This window comes from Phacochoerus africanus, chromosome 1 (genome assembly GCF_016906955.1).
Source record: "Phacochoerus africanus isolate WHEZ1 chromosome 1, ROS_Pafr_v1, whole genome shotgun sequence".
In the NCBI taxonomy this organism is placed as follows: domain Eukaryota; kingdom Metazoa; phylum Chordata; class Mammalia; order Artiodactyla; family Suidae; genus Phacochoerus; species Phacochoerus africanus.
In genome coordinates, this window is record NC_062544.1 from 275,940,812 (window position 1) to 275,961,273 (window position 20,462).

Consider the following 20,462-nt stretch of genomic DNA (forward strand, 5'->3'; position numbering starts at 1 on the left):
AGCTATAGCTCTGATTCAACCCCTAGCCTGGGAACTTCCATATGCCTTGGGTGCGGCTCTTAAAAAAAAAGGGGGGGAAGGAAAGGGAACTTATGTCAAGGGGGCTCAATTAGCTTCAATTATAGGGGGGAAAAATGGCTCATGGCTTCTAAATCCTCCTGGACACTAAGATTGCTGGTCCTGCAGTAACGGATACAGCTTCCCTTTATGTGTTTTACTCAGAAGTAAGGAAGACATCACAACAGACTCAGTGTAGAGGAGGCAGCAGTGCACAGGATGGCACAGGCTCCAGTCAATCGATGTCAAGTCTGAGTCAGTTTCTGCATCTATAAAATGGGAATAAGGAATTCTGTGAAAGAGGGTTTTGTGAGAATTGGGCGAGCAACCTAGGTGGGGGGCTCTGAGCACACTACTTTGTAGACAGTAAACGATCACTAAAAGCTCAGAACAGACAGGTCACCCCCGGGGGAGGCAGCTGTCAAAAGCAGCAGTCTGTCACCTTCCCAGGAACCCTTTGATGGCTTCTTAAGCTTTCAAGATGGTTACACACCCTTGCATTTGGAAAATATTACTCATACATTCTGGAGCTCCCCTTTGTGGCTCAGTGGGTTAAGAATCCAATGTAGTCTCCATGAGGATTCAGGTTCAATCGAACCTGGCCTCCCTGGACTCGCTCAGTGGGTTAAGGATCCAGGTTGCCTTGAGCAGTGGTGTAGGTCGAAGACACAGCTCAGATCTGATGTTGCTGTGGCTGTGGTGGCTGGCAGCTGCAGCTCCAATTCAATCCCTAACCTGGGAACCACTGTATGTTGGAGGTGCAGCCTTTAAAAAAAAAAAAAAAAAAAAAAGGAAAAACAAAAAAACAAAAACCAAAAAACCCTCATACATCCTACTTTTCAGAATTTCTGATTCTCAAGAAGCCTCCAAAGTTACAAGCCTGTAGCCCCTGAGATGCGACGGTGACGGCGGTGAAAACTAAATGATCCCATTTCCTCGAACCTTACAGGTCGGGTCCTGGATTCTCTTTTCCCCCCTTCAAATTATTTCTGGTTTCCTTTTGGCTTAAGTGAGTTATAAGGTCAAAGGCGCCCTTGAGCGATTACCTTGTCCATCTCTCCACCTTAAAATTAGATGGAGGATCTAAAAACCATGGTGGTAATTGTTGACGGGGAAAGAGAGAGTTGTAATTTTTGTCAGGCTAGCCGAGGTCAATAGGGACTGACTTGAATGCAACGAGGCCAGTTCTCTTTGAAATCACATTTGGGCCAATAAAACCCTGGACTCCAGGACACTACTTCCTCAGATCCCCTCACGTCATGCTCTCTGCCTCTCAGATTATCGCCAAGAATTTAGGCAAAACAGTTTTAAAATATATTTTTAAAAAACTTTTTGGTTGCGCCCATGGCCCAAGAAAGTTCCCAGGCCAGGGACTGAACCCATGCCACAGCAGTGACAATGCCAGATCCTCTAACTGCTGGGCCACCAGGGAACTCCTATAGTGCTTTAGATTTCATACTGAATGAAAAGATCTCAGGACGTGGGCCTTTTGGACATTGAAGGCAGAAGTCATTCTCTCCTCTCAAACTTTAAGTCAAACAGTATGGAGAAAGATTCAAACTGGCTTTTGAGGGGGAAGACATCCTGATTTATTTTTATTTTTTTTAGAACTTGCTGATTTCTCTGGTGTAAATTCTTCTAATCATGGCCAACTTGAAGCTACCAAGGATTAAACAACCAGCTCCCAATTCCTGGCGAGTGGCTCTCAGCACATCCTAGAGTTACACAAGGAGGTAACTGGTTTAAGATTTCTTTCATTCCTTCTCTTATCTGACAAGTAAACTCAGTTGTTAAGCCACTGAAGAAGCATGAATTTCATACCACAGAATCGCATTTAAACAGGTTTCAAACTGCATGTTTCATCCTAAGCAGTCATTAAAAATCAGATTATAAAAGAATGTTTAATCATGCAGAAATGTTTGTGAAATAGTTTAAGAAAAAACAGTATGTCCAGAACAATTCCAAATTTGCATATAAAATGATGACAAATGTATACTCCAAATAGTAATTATTCTAGTTATGAGATGGTGTGTGTTTTATTTTGTTCCCTGTGCTATTGTTTTGCTTTTCACATTTCCGACAATGTTCATGTACATGTAATTGGAGAAAACTAAATCCAGTGTGAATATTTTTTCTTTTACATACATACAATTTTAAAGATAAACTAGAAGATTGAATCAGATGAGCTCTATTTAAACAAGGCTAGGAGTTCCCATCACGCCGCAGTGGAAACAAATCCGATTAGGAACCATCAGTTTGCCGGTTCGATCCCTGTCCTAGCTCGTGGGTTAAGGATCTGGCATTGTCGTGAGCTGTGGTGTAGGTCACAGACGTGGCTCAGATCCTGTGTTGTGGCTGCCGCGTAGGCAGACAGCTGTAGCTCCGATTGGACCCCGAGCCTGGGAACCTCCATATGCTGCAGGTGCAGCCCTGAAAGGCAAAAAAAAAAAAAAAAAAAAAAAAAAACAAGGCTAAATCTGTCATTTATTTTTGAGATGCTTTGTTTTCAAAGTACCATCATCAGCATCAACTTATTCGATGCAAGGAAAGCAGGCTATTGTACCTCATTTCACAGAAGAAACCAAGGCTCAAAATGAACAAAGGATTTGCGCCCAAAGTCAGACAACTAATAAAAGGTTAAAGGGGGGACTCTGGCCCAGGTCTTACCCCTTAGACTTCCCTCAAAAATACATCACGTTGCTCATCATGGCTCCTTCTGTCAAGAGGTTCCTACTGAACACCTAGACCCAACTCTGCAAGGAGCCACTCTCCTGGTTTCCCCCATTTTAAGTGCCCTGAGTGTGCCTTGCATCACCCAGGTGACAACAGCCACAGCAGCTCTTTAGCTTGGACAGGTGTGACCATAACACGAGCGCTTGCTGAGAACAGCAGAAGCCACGCTGTGGGGTGAAAGCCACGTACAACGTTCTACACACACACATTTACAACAATCTGTAAGAGGCCCTGATCCCAGTCTCACAGCTTCTCCTTAAAGGACTGGGGAAGAGCCTTCACAGGCACGGCCGAAGAAACAAATTCCGGGCAGATCCTGTCTGTTGTTGGGTCCTGTGCCATTTGGGCTGGAAGGTCCCTTTCTTGCTTCAGGACCCTCATGCCTGCTCACGGCAGTCCTCCGCCAGGGTTTGGTAACCAGAAACAACAGAGCACAGCTTTATTATTCACTTATTAGGAACAGAAACAAGAACTCATTCCTCGAAGCATAGGTTTTAGTATGTGGATTTATAGAACAAGTGAGAAACAAACAAAAAACCAGGGCATTTGGATGAGACATAATGCAAAGCCAGAAAAGCCAGGAAACCAGGCTTCGGGGAAACCGGTGGCCTGAGGAGAGGCCGGCCCAGAAGGTAGGAAAGGTTCTTGTCCTCTAAGCGCCCCAGAGCAGTGCACAGGGAGGGGAACGCAGTCCCCCGTGGACCCCGAAAGTAAGCCATGTGGGGGCCTCAGAGCTCGTTCTCCCACAGTGATGGCGAGGCCACCGCTTCGGTGACATCACAGGCAGAGGCCAAAGATGCAGATGGAGCCTTAGGAGGAAGCTCGACTGTTTCTTGGGATTTGCCTTTAGATGCTTCCGGGAAGATGATGTGACGCAAATGTGCACAAACTTCCCCCGGCACCCCAGGGATGGCTAGTTAACTTCACCTCACTGGAAATAAAACTCCAGAGGTGGTGGTGGGGCGGGGGGGAGTCTGCAGGGAAAGGCCAACCACAGGCCCTCCCTTGCAGAACCACAAAGGCGGTTTACTTCTCAACCCGCAACAGAGGCTTGGTTAGCACTGTGGATAGTGGAAACGACTTTTCACTGGTGAAATGAGGAGTTTGCAAGGTGAATGGATTGGCTAGAAATCCGGCCCCAGAAAGAACAGGGCAAAAGGAATTAGGGAGCCAAATTGCCTTCCTCTTTAGAACGGCCTTGCAAGTGGTGGTTGGAGAATTGTGTTACCCTGCAACCAGAAAGTTAGCAGCATCTTGCTATTAAAATAGTCTCCAATCTGTTCTAAATGAACTTTCATGCCAGTGCCACCGAAGCACAGAAAAGGACAGACCCTTGGGGCTTCATCAAGCTTACTGAGGCAGGATGACTATTTTACTGCCAGCAAGTGTTGAGAAGGGACTGGGAGGGCTCACTATTTGCAAATTATTAGAGGCTGCTGACCATCTCTCAAAAAGAACTGAAAACTTATGAAGGATCAAGTCAATCTGACTTGGGCCCTTTTGCTATGACAACTTTGAGAATTCTCAGACATAAGAGACGTTCTGAGCAGAAACTGAGTTTAGTTACTCAAACATGCTAAGTCCTAATGTTATGTGGCCTTGTCCGTACTCAGAAACAGAAAGGGGGCTGGGGAAACTTGGGGTTACCTTTACAGTCCTGAGTAGACCCCCACACCGGTAAATGTCCTGACCAGGCCCCCCCAGTAAATGTGTGGATTTTATGGCTCCAGGATCTCTGAGCTCAGTTAAATAATTCAGTTTCATAAAAAGCAATTGTAAAGCATTTTGTTTGAATCTTTATTTTCTCCTTTATTTTTTCTAAGTCTACATTAGAGAAAATTGGAAAACTGAAAACGACCCCGAATTCCACCCTCAGAGATGACTGTTACTCCCTTTGGTAGATATTTTGTCAGATTTAGGGGGCATCCTGTAGTAAATACACAGGATCAAACGGAATTCTACTCCTACTAGGATACGTGCCATTCGGCTCTTGGACCAAGTTTCAAATAGTTCTGACACACAGCTCAACTGACCCGTTTCTCCAGAGAGTTGTATGCCTTAGTTTTCAGAGAAGATTCAGCCACACAGTGGGTGGAAAACCTCTAAGTTTCTTACCATTTGACATTAAATGTTGTTCAAGCATTAAAGGTGAAATAAAGTTTAAAAAAAAAAAAGGAAATAAAGAATAGTGGATTTGGTACAGAGGAGAAAACCATTCTGAAAATTATGGCACTTTGTTACCCAAAATAAAAACTGAATTTCACTTCCGACAGGTATCATGACTCTAAAATTGGAATTTAGGAGACAACCATCTCTTTACCATCAAAAACAGCCAGAAAGGTCATTCTACGTTCTTCTCATTTGATCAGTCGATCGGTACAAGAGAATACAAGGTACAGGACCACTTCAAATTCTTTTGGTTCTAAAAAAAGTAAATTATAATAAGAATCGCTACATATGGAAGAATATCCATTGGCGGAGGACTCCAGAGTGGGGAATTTAAAACAGACTTCAGCTTTCGCAACTGGTAAGGGACAATTTTGATTCAACCTCCCACAGCTTTGTTTGTAATGCTTTCAAAACATCTTCCATCTATTGGATTGAAAAAAATATTAAAAAAATACATATGAATAAAATCATACAGTTAAATATGGTTAAAATATGCATCAATACAATTTCTGAGTGTTATGCATTACATATGGATATTCAGTATTATTTAATGGAATTCTATTTAAATAAGATAGCCTAGTAATAGCAGTTCTCAACTTCTAATCTATAGCTTTTTTATACATTCACCGTTATCTTGTCTATCTGTGAAAGGGTGTTAACATTCAAAAACGAGGCTATTTTTACCGTACGAATTGAATTAAATGAAATGCCGATTTAAGAAGTCATATTTCTATTTTAATAGTTTTAGAATATATACTATCGATTTTAGCATGAAATGTCTTTTTTTTTTTTTTTTGATAAAGATTTAGCTTAACTTGTAGTGTGGCTTCCCGAAATCAATTTGACTAACAACTGAAATAATAAGAATAAAATAAAAATAAGCACTCTCTTACCGTGAAAGTGCTAAGATCAAAACAGAAGACATGGTTAAGGATTATTTGCGGAGGAGCACTTGTTCATACAAAGATACAAAGAGTGCAGAACAAAATTACCTGCTTTAGAGATTTTTCTATTTCAACTCTGCTTTCAAGATTAAAAAGCTCTTTATCTTCTGACACAATTTGCTTTTCAGCGGACCCTAAAATATAACTGAAGTATACAGTACAAAGTTAAAAAGCCAAAAAGAGTAAATGCAAAATTCATATTAAGAGTTCCTGTGCGGCTCAGCAGGTTAAGGATCCGGCATTGTCACTGCTGTGGCTCAGGTCGTTGCTGTGGTGCAGGTTTGATCCCTGGCCTAGGAGCTTCTGCATGCTGTAGGTGCGGTCAAAAAAAGAAAAAAATAATAATTAAATTTATAATAATAAAATTAAAACTTGTATATTAAACAATTTATTTGTACCAAGTAAACACATAAAACAACTGTGTTAATAGCAACCTACCTGGTAAGCGATATTACATAAAATCATGTTTTTCTCCATAACAGCTTTGTCCACATTGCCCTACATATTTCCCAATATTATTATTATCATTATTGGGAAACACAAGTATTCTATAAGTCCTATATAATAAGTATGTGAGTAACTTGCTCTTTAACAAGCTCAGTGGCAAAACATTAACATTCATAGTTCAAAATTCTATTCTAAAGTTTAAAAAGATCCTGAAGAAGCCAGTGCTTTTTTGCTTCTTAAAACTTTGCAGGAACGTGTGCATTTTTGCATTTGACTTTGAGTACGTGATTTGTGGAGTCCACTCTTGCTTACCTAGATTTGGGCAACTGCACCAGTTATTCTATGAGCTATGTTTAGCTCCACTCTCTGGGGTGATGAGATACTATGATTTAGAAAATAGGAAGAATAAAAAAACTGGCCTGGCAATGGGATGGAAGCAGGTCCAGCCCTGGTAAGCAAATAAATGTGAACATAATGAAGAAGGTGCTGGCATTGCTCAAAAGAAACCCAGATTCATTTGCCTTTCTTTAGAAGTCTTTTATCACATGGGACAACTTCAGTTTCTTTTGTCAACTAAGAACAGTCTTCTCAGAGTTCCCCTTGAGGCTCAACAGGTTAAGAACCCGTCATAGTATCTGTGAGGGTGCGGGTTCGAGCCCTGGCCTCACTCAGTGGATTAAGGATCTGGTGCTGCTGCAAGCTGCATTGTAGGTCGCAGATGCGGCTCAGACTCAGATCCGGCGTTCCCGTTGTTGAGGCTCCAATTCCATCCCTAGCCCAGGAATTTCCACAGCCTAGGGGCGGCCCTAAACAAAAGGGGGAAAAAAAAACAGTCATCTCTTAGAAACCTATTGATTTTCTGAGAAATGGTATGGGAGGTGAAGCTGTGAAAGGCGATTCATATCCTGTTTAGAAAAGAAAAATGAGATGAGGGGAAAATTCAATGGCACAAGTAATTTATAAAACTGTAAATAAATATTACAGAGGGCATCCACTGCTAAAACTGACCAGGTTCGCTGGCATTAAAATTCCGCCCCAAGAGGAGGTAACTACCTTAAGTTCAACTGTTCAGGAAAAAACAGCTTCAATACTATGAACTTCTACGGAGAAATGCTCTCACACATTTTCTTTTATACAGATTTGTATCTTTCAAAATTTTGTACCAACCACACTAGACTGAGATTTCATGTCGGCAAAACCTGTACTCTTGTTGACATAATTTTCACAAATCTTGGTACGGTTCTCATGGAGGTTAAGGCCGAAGTTGTCTGGGCCTAGTTCTTCTATTTATATGTTAAAACCAAAAGAGATCTGCTCTCTCCCAGCAGTGGCCCTACATGCTTTATATCAGTGAGCAGTCCTTACTAAGTTATTTTTTTATGTAAGGACGATAAAAAGCTTGCAGATTTTATAATTTTGATCCAAACCTGTCTAGTTTCAAAGAAAGTGGCAAAACTGCAGTTATCAAAGAATAATTAAATGAGAAATTATAATAAAAAGAATACAGTTTTAAAATTTTTAAAGAGACAAGAGTTCCCGTCGTGGCTCAGCAGAAACAGATCCGACTAGGAACCATGAGGTTGCGGGTTCGATCCCTGGCCTTGCTCAGTGGGTCAAGGATCCGACGTTGCTGTGAGCTGCAGTGTAGGTTGCAGACATGGCTCAGATCTGGCATTGCTGTGGCTGTGGCGTAGGCCGGAGGCTACAGCTCCGATTTGACCCCTAGCCTGGGAACCTCCATATGCCGTGGGTGTGGCTGTAAAAAGAAGGAAAAAAAAAATAGTACCAAAGTTAAAAAAATAAATTAAATAAAATAAAAATTTTAAAGAGACTAAGAAACTCAGCAGGCATGACAAAATACTTCGAGTAATCAAAGTCTAGGCACCCTGTTTTCTTAAACTATTCTTCTTTCCTGATACATAAAGTTTCCTAGGCATTTGTAAAGTCTTAAGGATTACGTCTTTTTCAAGATAAGTGAATATACATTGGGGTCAATTGATTTTGTTTCCTACTAAAAAAGGCTAATGCCAACACCAAGGCCATTAAGACAATTGTCATCAGACCCTAATTCACCTTGTCTCCTAACACTTTTCAGACATCTTGAAAGTGAAGGTACTTCCTTGCATCTCTCGAAAAAGCAGGCAATTCTTTACTACCCTCAAGGAAACAGGTGGACTTCATATTCCTACTTTTTCTAGAACACCAAAGGGACTTCTTTCCTGACAGTTTTTGAAATTCCTATTTCTTCATAATATTCTCATAGACTAAAACCTAGAGGAAAAAACTACGTGGACAAAATATATTGACTCACACATTGCTTTAAAAGAAAAAACTATTAAACGAAACCCAATTGTTAAGAAAAACTGAGCATGTTTTTACTCTGAAAAATGTTCTCACAGTGTTTTCTTCTGCAATTTAGAATGACAGACTTTTCCAATACCAAATTAATTAGGTCCAAACAAAAAATCACTGGCGTTATTGTCAAAAATTATTATTTAAAAATATATTTTAACCGTACAGTGTTGACTTAGCTCTGATGTTTTCATACCACGTTCTCTGCAGACAACTTTCTGAGAATTCAGTTAGGAGCTATTCATTTATACACCACACGTACCTTTCGATGGCCTCAACACTGAGGCAAAACAAGTCTCTCTTGTAGTCTAGGTTCTTGGGTGTGCATCTGTACACGTAGCCAAGGTTGAGTGAACATCCTGCACAGTACAGAGCCTCCAGGATGCTGCAACAAGAAACACCAGTGCTTTAGCAAGTGATTGGAACAAAAATCCCATTGCTGAGGTCCGTAAATGTTTCAATTCTAAAATATGTTATTTTGACCCTACTAAGTCATGCGTATAAAGGAGGAAAAAAATGATAGTAAGATGTTTACATTAGAAATATATTCCCAGGAGTTCCCTTTGTGGCTCAGCGCTTAACAAACCTGACTAGGAACCATGAGCATGCAGGTTCGATCCCTGGCCTTGCTCAGTGGGTTAAGGATCCGGCGTTGCCATGAGCTGTGGTATAGGTTGCAGACAAGGCTCGGATCCTATGTTGCTATGGCTGTGGTAGAGGCTGGCAGCTGTAGCTCCAATTTGATCCCTTGCCTGGGAACTTCTATGCCACAGGTGAGGCCCTAAAAAGAAAGAAAAAAGAAAGAAATATATTCCTTTGGGGAGGGAAGGATTGGGAGTTTGGGATTAGCAGATGCAAACCATTACATACAGGATGGATAAACAACAAAGTCATATTATATAGAATAGGGAACTATATTGATTATCCTATTATAAACTATAATGGAAAAGAATATAAAAAACAATATATGTATGTATAACTGAGTAACTTTGCTGTACAGAAGAAATTAACACAATATAGTAAATTTACTTCCAAAAAATTTTTAAAAGAGAGAGAGAAATATAAAGTCACCCCCAGGCCACACTGCCTACGTGCCCAGGGACAAAGGGCATATACAAAAGTGACAAGAAGACAGTATACTAAGGTGGTGTTTTTCTAGAAATGCCTGGTATTAAGAAAACTTATCTAAAATTTAGAAATAAGACAAGGAGCTTCTACATGTCCTTTTAATGTTATATTGTCCACCAAGGGTCATTAACACTCTGGGGCAAGGGTAGACAAATTTTTTTCTGTAATGATCCAGAACAAATATTTTAGGCTGCAGGCCATATGGTGTCTGAAAAAGGCAACCCCAAGGTTGAGGTTTTACTGTCCTGTAGGTCATTAGCTAGATTTGTCCTCTATAGTATCCTCCTCAAAACCAGTTTTGCCAGGCCCTGATTCCCTCATTAAGGAGTTAAATAAACCTCTGACATGTACTCACTATGTATTTGTTAGAGATACCTTGTATTTATTTATTTATTTATTGTCTTTTTGCCATTTCTTGGGCCGTTCCTGCAGCATATGGAGGTTCCCAGGCTAGGAGTCGAATCGGAGCTGTAGCCGCCAGCCTACGCCAGAGCCACAGCAACGCGGGATCCGAGCCGTGTCTGCAACCTACACCACAGCTCACGGCAACGACAGATCCTTAACCCACTGAGCAAGGCCAGGGATCGAACCCGCAACCTCATGGTTCCTAGTCGGATTCATCAACCACTGCGCCACGGCAACGACATATCCTTAACCCACTGAGCAAGGCCAGGGATCGAACCCGCAACCTCATGGTTCCTAGTCGGATTCGTCAACCACTGCGCCACGACGGGAACTCCTAGAGATGCCTTCTAAGAGGAGACTTTGACACTCACACTCTTCTGTCCTCTACAGATGTCTTCTTCATAAGTAATTCACAAGGACCTCACCTGCTCCACTGTTATTTCTCCACAAAACCACTCTTTCGTTCCCAGTACTTCTCAACTCGGGTTTTGCACATTGGAAAATACTTTCCCTGTCATGCCAATTCATGTCTCCTTGAGCACTTAGAAGTTTCTGTCTCCCAAATGTATGGTCAAACTGACTCACTCAAATGTACCATTCCAGAAATATATATGATAAAATTACAGTTCCAAGGCATAGCAAGTTCCTCCCTGGAAATTCAAATCTAATAATGATGATGATAATGCAATACACATCACAAAAGATAGCTATTCTTTCGAAAGTACTGTAATTCGTATTGGTATGTGAGCCACTTTTAATAACTAAACAGCTATTCCTGCCATCCACAAACTGGAGCGACCAAGACTCAAACGACATGTTCTAGGTTGCATTACTGTTTACCTAGATACTCAGGAGACATCTTTATTTATCACAGCAACATATGGAACAAAGAACAAAATGGATTACTGCCTAGTAAGTTCTAAGTTCTCACTGGTGATATAATTAGCTAGTAATACATCACTAATCACATATTAGGCTTTTATAAACTTCTGTATGTTTTTATATAAGAACTATGAAAGCATTTTAGCAAGCTCCGAGCAGGGATCCTACCTATACCACCAACAGTGAAAGGAAAATTTGCTCTGAATCGAACCTATGATCATTATGAGGCTGCCACTCACAATTACCAGGATTATGAACTGACACCTAACGCAGGAGTCATCAGGTAAGAAAAGATAATTAGCTAAGCCTAAAACAAAGAAGACACTGATCATTGGATAAGACCAGTTTATCCTGAATTATTAAAATCAAATTAAACACCACTGCAGAGGGCAGGCAAGCCCATTCCCACTTCTTGAGAAGCAATGAAGAGATGTAGCCACTATTACCTCAGCATCTTTCTGCTTTCACAGCTGGCAAGGATTTGGCCAGAACTCACAAATATTGAGAAAGCAGGGCCAGAGATCATAAGGTAATTTTAGACAAGGAATGAAGTAGCTTATGAGAAACGTAGCAGTAACAGAATCGGAGGGAAAGAGGAATCAGCATTGCCACCTTTACAGCTTATTTCTAAAACCCACGAGTGCTCTGGCCGACCACCCACAGAACGGCTCAGGCAGCTCTTCAGTAGGATAGATGTATCGAAAACTTCAGCAGTGGAGTTCCCGTCGTGGCACAGCAGAAACAAATCCGACTAGGAACCATGAGGTAGCGGGTTTGATCCCTGGCCTCGCTCAGTGGGTTACAGATCCAGAGTTGCCATGAGCTGTGGTGTAGGTCGCAGAAGCGGCTCAGATCCTGTGTTGCTGGGGCTGTGGCGTAGGCTGGCAGCTATAGCTCTGATTCGAACCCAAGCTTGGGAAAATCCATATGACATGGGTACGGCCCTAAAAGGCAAAAAACAAAAATCAAAATTTCAGCGGCATCCTAAACCAGTATGCTGGTTCCTGAAGGGGGAACACGTGACCCTAGTGAAATCCAAGACGCTGTAACAGGCAAAAAGGGTGGGTTCTGGTGACACAGGTAAACAGGACTAAGACACACTGATTCAGAGCAAGAGTCAAATCCCTTTTCAATTCTCTAGCAATCCCAACCATGAGAAGAAGAAAGTCTGAGTCTGGAGCTATACTGTCTTTCATTTGTGTCTCACGCTTGCAAATCTCTCACCAGTAAGAGAACAGACCTCAGCCTCAGGACCAGCCAGGCAAGAGTATCTCAGCTAGAATTTAATAAGATGTGTCTTCGCTGTAATTATCTGCACAGCTACTTTCTACCTATAGCAAGTGATACATTTACGACAGTAATATAAAATTCTTCTTTAAATACATTTAAATAAAACTTGGAGTCGATTTTATGAAAAATATTGAGTACGTGATAGCATGACTGTTACACAGATATGGCAAAAAGGGTGAAGCTGACATCAAAATGACCAGAGCTGGGAGGCAGCAAAGTGTGGGAAGCAAAGAGAGGTAACACACTTCATCCCAGCTCTTCCCCACTAGTCCCGTGTCCTTAGTGAAGCTGCCACCTTCCCAGGCCTCACTTTCTTCATCTACAAAATGAGAAATGATCTAAGGCTGGGTTTTCCAAATTTTATTTTATTTTATTTATGTCTTTATTTTTAGGGCCACACCTGTGCTATATGGAAGTTCCCAGGCTAGGGGTCGAATCGGTGCTGCAGCTGCCGGCCTACACCACAGCCCCAGCAACATCTGCGACCTATACCACAGCTTGTGGCAACGCTGTGTCCTTAACTCTGTGAGCAAGGCCAGGGATTGAACCTCATGGATGCTAGTTGGGTTCTTAACCTGCTGAGCCACAACAGGAACTCTGGGTTTTCCAAATTTTAATCACCTGTATGCCACCAGTACAATTTTTGTTACGTCCGCATAGTACTTGTACTATAATAAAATTAATTTGCCTTAAACAGAGTATTACTAAAAATGAAAAAAAAAAAAAACAGTATTTTAAAATACACTTAAAAATATATGACTATTGGAGTTCCCATCGTGGCTCAGCAGAAACGAATCAAACTAGGAACCATGAGGATGCAGGTTCCATCCCTGGCCTTGCTCAGTGTGTTAAGGGTCCGGCGTTGCCATGAGCTGTGGTATAGGTTGCAGACGTGGCTTGGATCCTATGTTGCTGTGGCTGCTGGTGTAGGCCAGCAGCAACAGCTCCAATTAGACCCCTAGCCTGGGAATCTCCACATGCTGAGGGTGCAGCCCTCAAAAGACGAAAGACATTAAATAAATATATATATATATATATATATATATATATATATATATATATATATGAGACTGTTGGAGGCCCCATAGTGGCTCAGCAGAAATGAATATGACCAGCATCCATGAGGACGCATGTTCAATCCCTGGCCTTGCTCATTGGGCTAAGATCCAGCGTGGCCGTGAGCTGTGGTATATAGGTCGCAGACCCGGCTTGGATCTGGCATTGCTGTGGCTGTGGCATAGGCCAGCAGCTACAGCCTCGATTCCACCTCTAGTCTGGGAACCGCCATATGCTGTGGGTGTGGCCCTAAAGAGACAAAATACGTGTATATATTTGATTTACAGTAATACATATGACTATTAATTGCTGTTTGCTTGCTTGTGTACCACTCATTCAGATACACAGTAAGACACATGTCGGGCAACAATTTTGTAAGGCTGAGCTTCCCATTCAGTTTGCTGAGGATGCCACTTGAAGCAGATGGGTGGCAGGCAGAGCAAGGTACTGACCTCCTCACCCGTGAGAGTGGCAGCACCGGGCCCGCACCAGCTGGAGCCCTGTGCTGTTGCTTCTGCAGCCTTGTCTGCTTACCTCAATAGGCCGTATGTGTGGGTACATATGACAGTAGCATTTTCTATGGTGGTTGGGACATGAAAAAGGTGGGGAGCTTTGGTCTATCTGGCTCTGAGATTTCATGATAAAGATATATTCTTTTACTATTTTTATTTTTGATTTCCCTCAGCTCCAAGTCCGAAGACCCAGAAAGAGAGAGCCAGAATGTGCCTTGAGAAATTTAGAGATTCTTCCATCTCGTATCTAGAGAAAATCACTATCACTCAAGAATGGATATAGTAGAATGACTGATTTCACACTTATTATCATGAAAAAAATTTTATCCCTAATCTTACTGCTCATGATTTTTTTTAAAGATTTTTATTGGAAAAATACACATTTTCTCTAATGTACATAGTCACATAGATACAGAGCCTTACTCACCAACCATTTTCATTTTTGCGCTTGGACAGTATCTGCTCCTTATCCACAGAAACATTGGAGGAAACACCTAGAAAAAAGAAAGTAACAACAATTTGTTAATGTATATTATTAAAATGCACATGCAGACATTTAGAGAACATCTAAATCAACTTTTAAAACTCAGAAGGTCAGAAAAAAATAAGGGCCCAGAGTCACACACGCCCAGGGTGGTTTGATACTAAGTGTACATGGTCTTCTGGTAAAAAGAGGACAGAGTAAGAGTTCTTTCCTTCCCTCCCCAGAAAAATCACCGAAATTAACAAAGTGAATAAAATTAGGAGGAGAAATTCGATGGACAGCAAAACTTGCAACAATCAGAATCTCAAACCACAGACTACCAAGAATACCTGCTAGATACGGCAAACCTGTTATCGACCCAAGGACGCTGGCAAAAGCGTCAGACACAGAGCTCATCTCTCCAGAAGCAAGTGAGAGGGTCCTCGGGAACCCAGCCAAAAATCTTTTCAATCGCAACTTGGACAAGGGCCACAGCTGAACCCCAGATGCAGCAGTAAATAATCCTGGAGGACCCAAGTCCAGGACACGCTAAAGGAGGGGATGGGGGGTGGGGGGTTGGGGGGCACCAAGAAGGACCAGCAGACCTAAAACGGCCAGAACAGACTCGACTTCCCCTCCTGTGTAGTCTACTTTCACTCAGTAAATTGCCCCTCCATCTATCTATTGCTCTAACCAGAAACTAGGTGTCATCCTTGATGCCTCGTCTCCTCACCCTGCTCTCCACATCCACTCCATGGATGAGGCCTGTTGATTTGACCTCGCAACCCTCACTCCAGCCCCCAAACCACCACCATCATCTCCTCTTCCTGCGGCACTAGCTCCTGACCCACCCCCCACCCCCCAATTTGCATGCTTGTTCTTCTCTTCACTGGGTCCTCCAAGAAAAAATGGTCCTATCACTCTTCTGCTTAAACACTGCATTCACTAGAATAGATTCTCCTTCCATAGAAGAGCCTACAAGGCCCTGAATTTTCTGTCCCCTTCCTTCCTCCCTAAGTCTTATCTACTCTTCAGCCACAGTAGCCTCAAGGCCTTTGCACTAGCTGCTCCCTGTGCCTGGAAAAAGGAAAGAGCACAACACCAGAACTGAAGATGCAGCAACGTTGACAGAAAGCCATTTCCGAGCATCCAAACTTGAAGTTTCCTTGGGGATGTGGAAACCAGTGATGATGAGTAATCAAACAACCCGGATGAGAAAGCTATTAATAAGCTTTCTTATTACTAATAAGAGCCCCAGGAGTTCCCATCCTGGCAAGCGGAAAAGAATACGGCTAGGAACCATGAGGTTGTGGAGTTTGATCCCTGGCCTCGCTCAGTGGGTTATGGATCCAGCATTGCTCTGGCTGTGGTGTAGGCTGGCAGCTGTAGCTCCAACTCCACCCCTAGCCTGGGAAACTCCATAAAAGCAAACAAAAAACAAAACAAAACAACAAAAAGAACATTACTAATAGAGTCCTGGAACTGAAAGTTGATAGAAGCATACAAGCTAAAATGACCATGGTATGGCTACAGAACAGTATATAAATGTTATAAATCTTAACAAAGTAAAAGTAATTAAATTAACTCAAATTGGGCGAGGGGGAGGATAGAAACAGTTCATTTATCTTTATGTCATTGGGGGGAAAGGAAAGTGAAGGGGGAGTCAAATCAATTTGTCTAAAGCTGATTTTAAAAAAAGATATTTACATAGTTTTTAAATTTTAAAAACTACCGCTATGGAAAAACAAAATAACAGAACAGTGTTTTTATATAAAAAAGAAAAGAGCCCATGTGAGAAGGGACAGAATAGATATAAAAACAGAAAGTATGGTAAAATTAAAGATTTAACACCAAACATATTATTTCCTAAAAGCTATAAATGACATAAACTCACCTACTAAAAGAAAGAGCTTCTCCTACTGCATCAAAAATCTCAACTCAGGGAGTTCCTGTCGTGGCTCAGTGGTTAACGACTCTGACTAGGAACCATGAGGTTGTGGGTTCGATCCGTGGCCTTGCTCAGTGGATTAAGGATCCGGCGTTGCCGTGAGCTGTGGTGTACGTTGCAGATGTGGCTCGGATCCCGCGTTGCTGTGGCTGTGGCCGGTGGCTACAGCTCCGATTCAACCCCTAGCCTGGGAACCTCCATATGCCCAGGGAGCGGCCCAAGAAATGGCAAAAAAGACCAAAAAAAAAAAAAAATCTCAACTCAAATACATACAAGCTGTTCTAACGGTGGCAACGAGGTAAAAAGCCTAGACCTCTATCAAGAGGGGCAGACTGGGAGGGTGACCGGCATCTCCATCAAATAAATCACTAAGTGGCACCAGCTATGTCATCTGAGTACATGACACACCGTAACTCACTTAATCCTCCTCATTACCCCCATCTTTCAGAGGAGAAAACTGAGGCAAAGAGAGGCTAAGCAGCTTGCCCCAAAAGACACAGCTAGTAAGTGGCAGGTCAGGATTCAAACCCATGCAGTTGAGGGCCATCACCGATATCAAACCCTCTCAGCAAGGGTACAACAATCAGCTGTTAAAAACGTAAAGTGTATCTATATGCACTAATATAGAAAAACACTCAGAATATCTGTGAAGGATAAAAAAGTAAGGATTCTTACAAGTATAAAGAATATAATCTCAGGAGTTCCCGTTGTGGTTCAGTGGTTAACGAATGCAACTAGGAACCATGAGGTTGCGGGTTCGATCCCTGGCCTTGCTCAGTGGGTTAAGGATCCAGCGTTACCATGAGCTGTGGTGTAGGTCACAGACGAGGCTCGGATCCCGTGTTGCTCTGACTCTGGTGTAGGCTGGTGGCTACAGCTCTGATTAGACCCCTAGCCTTGGACCCTCCATATGCCACGGAGACGCCCAAGAAATGGCAAAAAGACAAAAAAGAAAAAGAATATAATCTCAAGTGTGTGTGTTTTAATTTACATGTTGGAGCTCCCACCATGGCACAGTGGGTTAAGAATCCAGCTGCAGCAACTCAGGTCACTGTGCAGGTGTGGGTTCCATCCCCTGTCTGGTGCAGTGGGTTAAAGGATCCATTGTCACCACAGCTGCATGGTAGGTAACAATCCCTGGCCCAGGAAATTCCATATGCCATGGGTGTGGCCACAAAATTAAAAAACCCGACTTGTATCCATAAGGACTCGGGGTTCCTTCTCTGGCCTCACTCAGGGTTAAGCCGGCGTTGCCATTGGCTATGGTGTAAATTACAGACGCAGCTCGGATCCCGTCTTGGTGTAGCTGTGGTGTAGGCCAGCAGCTGCAGCTCCAATTTGACCCCTAGCCATATGCCACAGGTGCAGCTCTAAAAAGACAAAAAGACAAAAAAAACCCTCTCATACTGTCATGTTTAGACTCATAGACAGGGGAAGAGGGGGATGAAATGAGAGATGTTGGGTTTAGCAGATGTAAGTATTACACACACAGTGGGTAAGGTCCTACTGTATAGAACAGAGAACTATATCCAATCTCCTGGGATAAACCATAATAGAAAAGAAAATAAAAAAGAATGTGTGTATGTGTATAACCGAGTCACTGTGCTATACCGCAGAAGCGGAAATTGGCACACTGTAATCAACTATACTTTAAAAAATTTTAAGGTATATGTTTAAATATGCTCATAAATGCATGAAGAGTATCTGGAAGTATAAACGAGAATAAAGCACGTTGAACTCTGGGACCATGAGAATGTCAGGGTCAGGAGGATAAGTTCTTTTTACCTTTACATCCTTCTGCACAATTTAATAGGTGCAAAGGGTTAATCTTAATGAATTACTATGGGAAATGTATGTCCTTAGGCTTATGTTTAATAACTGAAAGGGACTCCCGGCAATTATTGTCAATGAACTGATGCATCCTTAAGGAAAACTATAGGTTGCAAAAAGTTTCAGGTGAACACCCGCTGCCCTACTTTCTTCTTAATATATCCCAGGAAGGAAAACATGCCACAAATGTTAATACATTTTGGTGGTGAATGTATGCCACCAAATTATCTGCAGAATCCAAACAGAGCATATAAACTTCATCTTGAAAACCACAAGTCCAAAAAGAATAGAGATTTTCACAACAACTCAGAAAAAATATTGAAACACTATGGAAAAATAAACACTATGGAAACAACAAAACAAGGAAACGGAGAAACACAGATAATCGGTAGAGCCAGTATTAAAAGCTAAAGCCGCGACTTTCTTAACTTTTACTACATCCTCCTTCCTCTCCAATTTTGATGGGATCATTGCTATTTTCATTGCAAGTCTCCTTTAATTTTCTGGATAGCATTATGTTCTGTCAACTGTATGGCTGTAGCACTTCTGATTGTAAAGTCTCCGCTGATACAAATAAGATTTGATAAATCAAACCTGATATCTCTTGAGAAGCTTGGTTTACTAAATAAACCAGGAACACTATTATTTACCGATGAACAGCCCACTAATTTCCACGAGGAGTAATACAGAGTGGCCACGCCCCAAATGCTTACAACCTAGTTGTCACTTTTCTCTAAGAAATGCTCACGGCGATAATGATGGGAGACCCTCACTTGTGAGCCCAAAGTGCAAGGGTGACTCTCTTCCTCCCCCTTTTCTCATCCTCTCAGACTTTTCTGCTTTTAAAGACCCCAAGCAGCCAGAAAACACACACCACCACCCCCGCCTCCTCCGAGGCCGCGCAGGTACTGTACCCCCGGGAAGAAGGCAGCCCTAAGCCCTAAGCTCCCACGGCCCGAACTGACAACGCAGCAGGATGCAGTTGGTGTCCTCCTGGCTCGTCACCCAGCTCAGGGAGTCTCCCAGAGGCCGCCGGCAGCCAGAGCACAGAAACACCAGCGGCCTGTCCTCCTCGTCCGCGGTCTTCGCAGCCTCCTCGCTCCGGGTCCTTTCCGTGCAGGCCACCGACGCGTCCTCGCTCACGGAACTCCACATGCTCGCCCACTTCTGCAGCAGCTGTTGGCGGCTAGAGTCTTCTGAGAGCCGCTTGCCTAACAGCAAGGAGTCGCTCCACTTGCCCTTGTCGCCACATGCACAGCTAGTAGAGGAGCATCCTTTGCAACTACTTGGAGACCAAGCAACCGCCATTAGCTACAAACTGCCCGCGCCGCGGAGCGTCACGGGAAAAACGCCCCTACGCATGCGCGAGGCGAAGGGGCGGAGCGAGGCGGTGACGAAGAGGCGGGGTCTAAGGGAAGAGGAACCGCGGGCAGCCTAGTAGCGTGCATGCTCGCCGAGGAGCTGGGCTGAGCCAGGCGGTCCCTGCACCTGCCTCAGGTTTTCCAACCTTAGAAAACTGAGACTGCAGGAGCCCCGCTCCGTAGGCTATTTCGGGAGGAGGGTTCACCCTGTAACACAGGAGGGGAGGAGTCTTTGAAAAAATTAGGGATGGCAGACTAAACTACCGACCCATCGCGGAGACCTTGGCAATGGTTAGGAAAGCAAATGTGCAACCCACCCACCACCTAGAGATAGAAGAGTTGGCTATACTGCTGCTTTCTATGGCGTGTCCCTTCTCCAGATACTACAACCCATCAAATTTAGCATGCCTAAGACTCACCTAAGCTGGTTAAAACACAGATTTCTGATTCCCCCTGTACACTGGGCGGGGGGGGGGGGGGGGTGCACAACCTAAAAGTTGAAATTTTTGTCTTATTTGGTGGACTTGCTTAAGGACTTCTGCCCTGGAATCAGCCTCTCAGATACCTGTGAGGGACTGCTCCTAGAGGCAAGGGAGGAGCCAGGGTATGTAGGAGTCTTTGCAAAAACAAAAGCAACCCCAGATAGTTGGAACATCAAAACATTACTGTTGACTGAAGAAAACCAGACAACTTAAGTTAACGAATTGAGCACTTTTCTAAGACTGGGAAGATGCAAAAATCCGGGCCCATCGAAATCATTCCTTCGATGTGCATCTTAACTATCTAGTTAAGCACAACTGGGTTGGTTGCAGTGGCCGATGGCTTGATAGCTGAAACATCCTTTGTTTATTGACAGGACAGGCAACATTCTTCCTCCAAACCACC

The 20,462-nt window shown here is 42.9% G+C and overlaps 1 protein-coding gene across 1 annotated transcript; it reads right to left on the reverse strand.

Moving 5' to 3' along the window:
- Positions 1–4,563: 4,563 nt before the first annotated feature.
- MIS18A (MIS18 kinetochore protein A) lies at positions 4,564–19,566 on the reverse strand. Its single transcript, XM_047795443.1, has 5 exons — positions 19,182–19,566; positions 14,403–14,469; positions 8,965–9,087; positions 5,952–6,048; positions 4,564–5,382 (listed from the first exon to the last, which is right to left on the reverse strand). Exons 1-5 carry the CDS (start codon positions 19,522–19,524, stop codon positions 5,302–5,304), a joined length of 711 nt encoding a protein of 236 aa, XP_047651399.1. The 5' UTR covers positions 19,525–19,566; the 3' UTR covers positions 4,564–5,301.
- Positions 19,567–20,462: the final 896 nt, after the last annotated feature.

Coding starts and splice junctions, on each gene's coding strand:
- MIS18A (XM_047795443.1), bottom strand. CDS start 19,524: ATGGCGGTTGCTTGGTCTCCAAGTAGTTGCAAAGGATGCTCCTCTACT. Junction 14,470..19,181: donor CAACTGCATCCTGCTGCGTT/GTCAGTTCGGGC, acceptor TCTTTTTTCTAG/GTGTTTCCTCCAATGTTTCT. Junction 5,383..5,951: donor TAGAAAAATCTCTAAAGCAG/GTAATTTTGTTC, acceptor TCAATCCAATAG/ATGGAAGATGTTTTGAAAGC.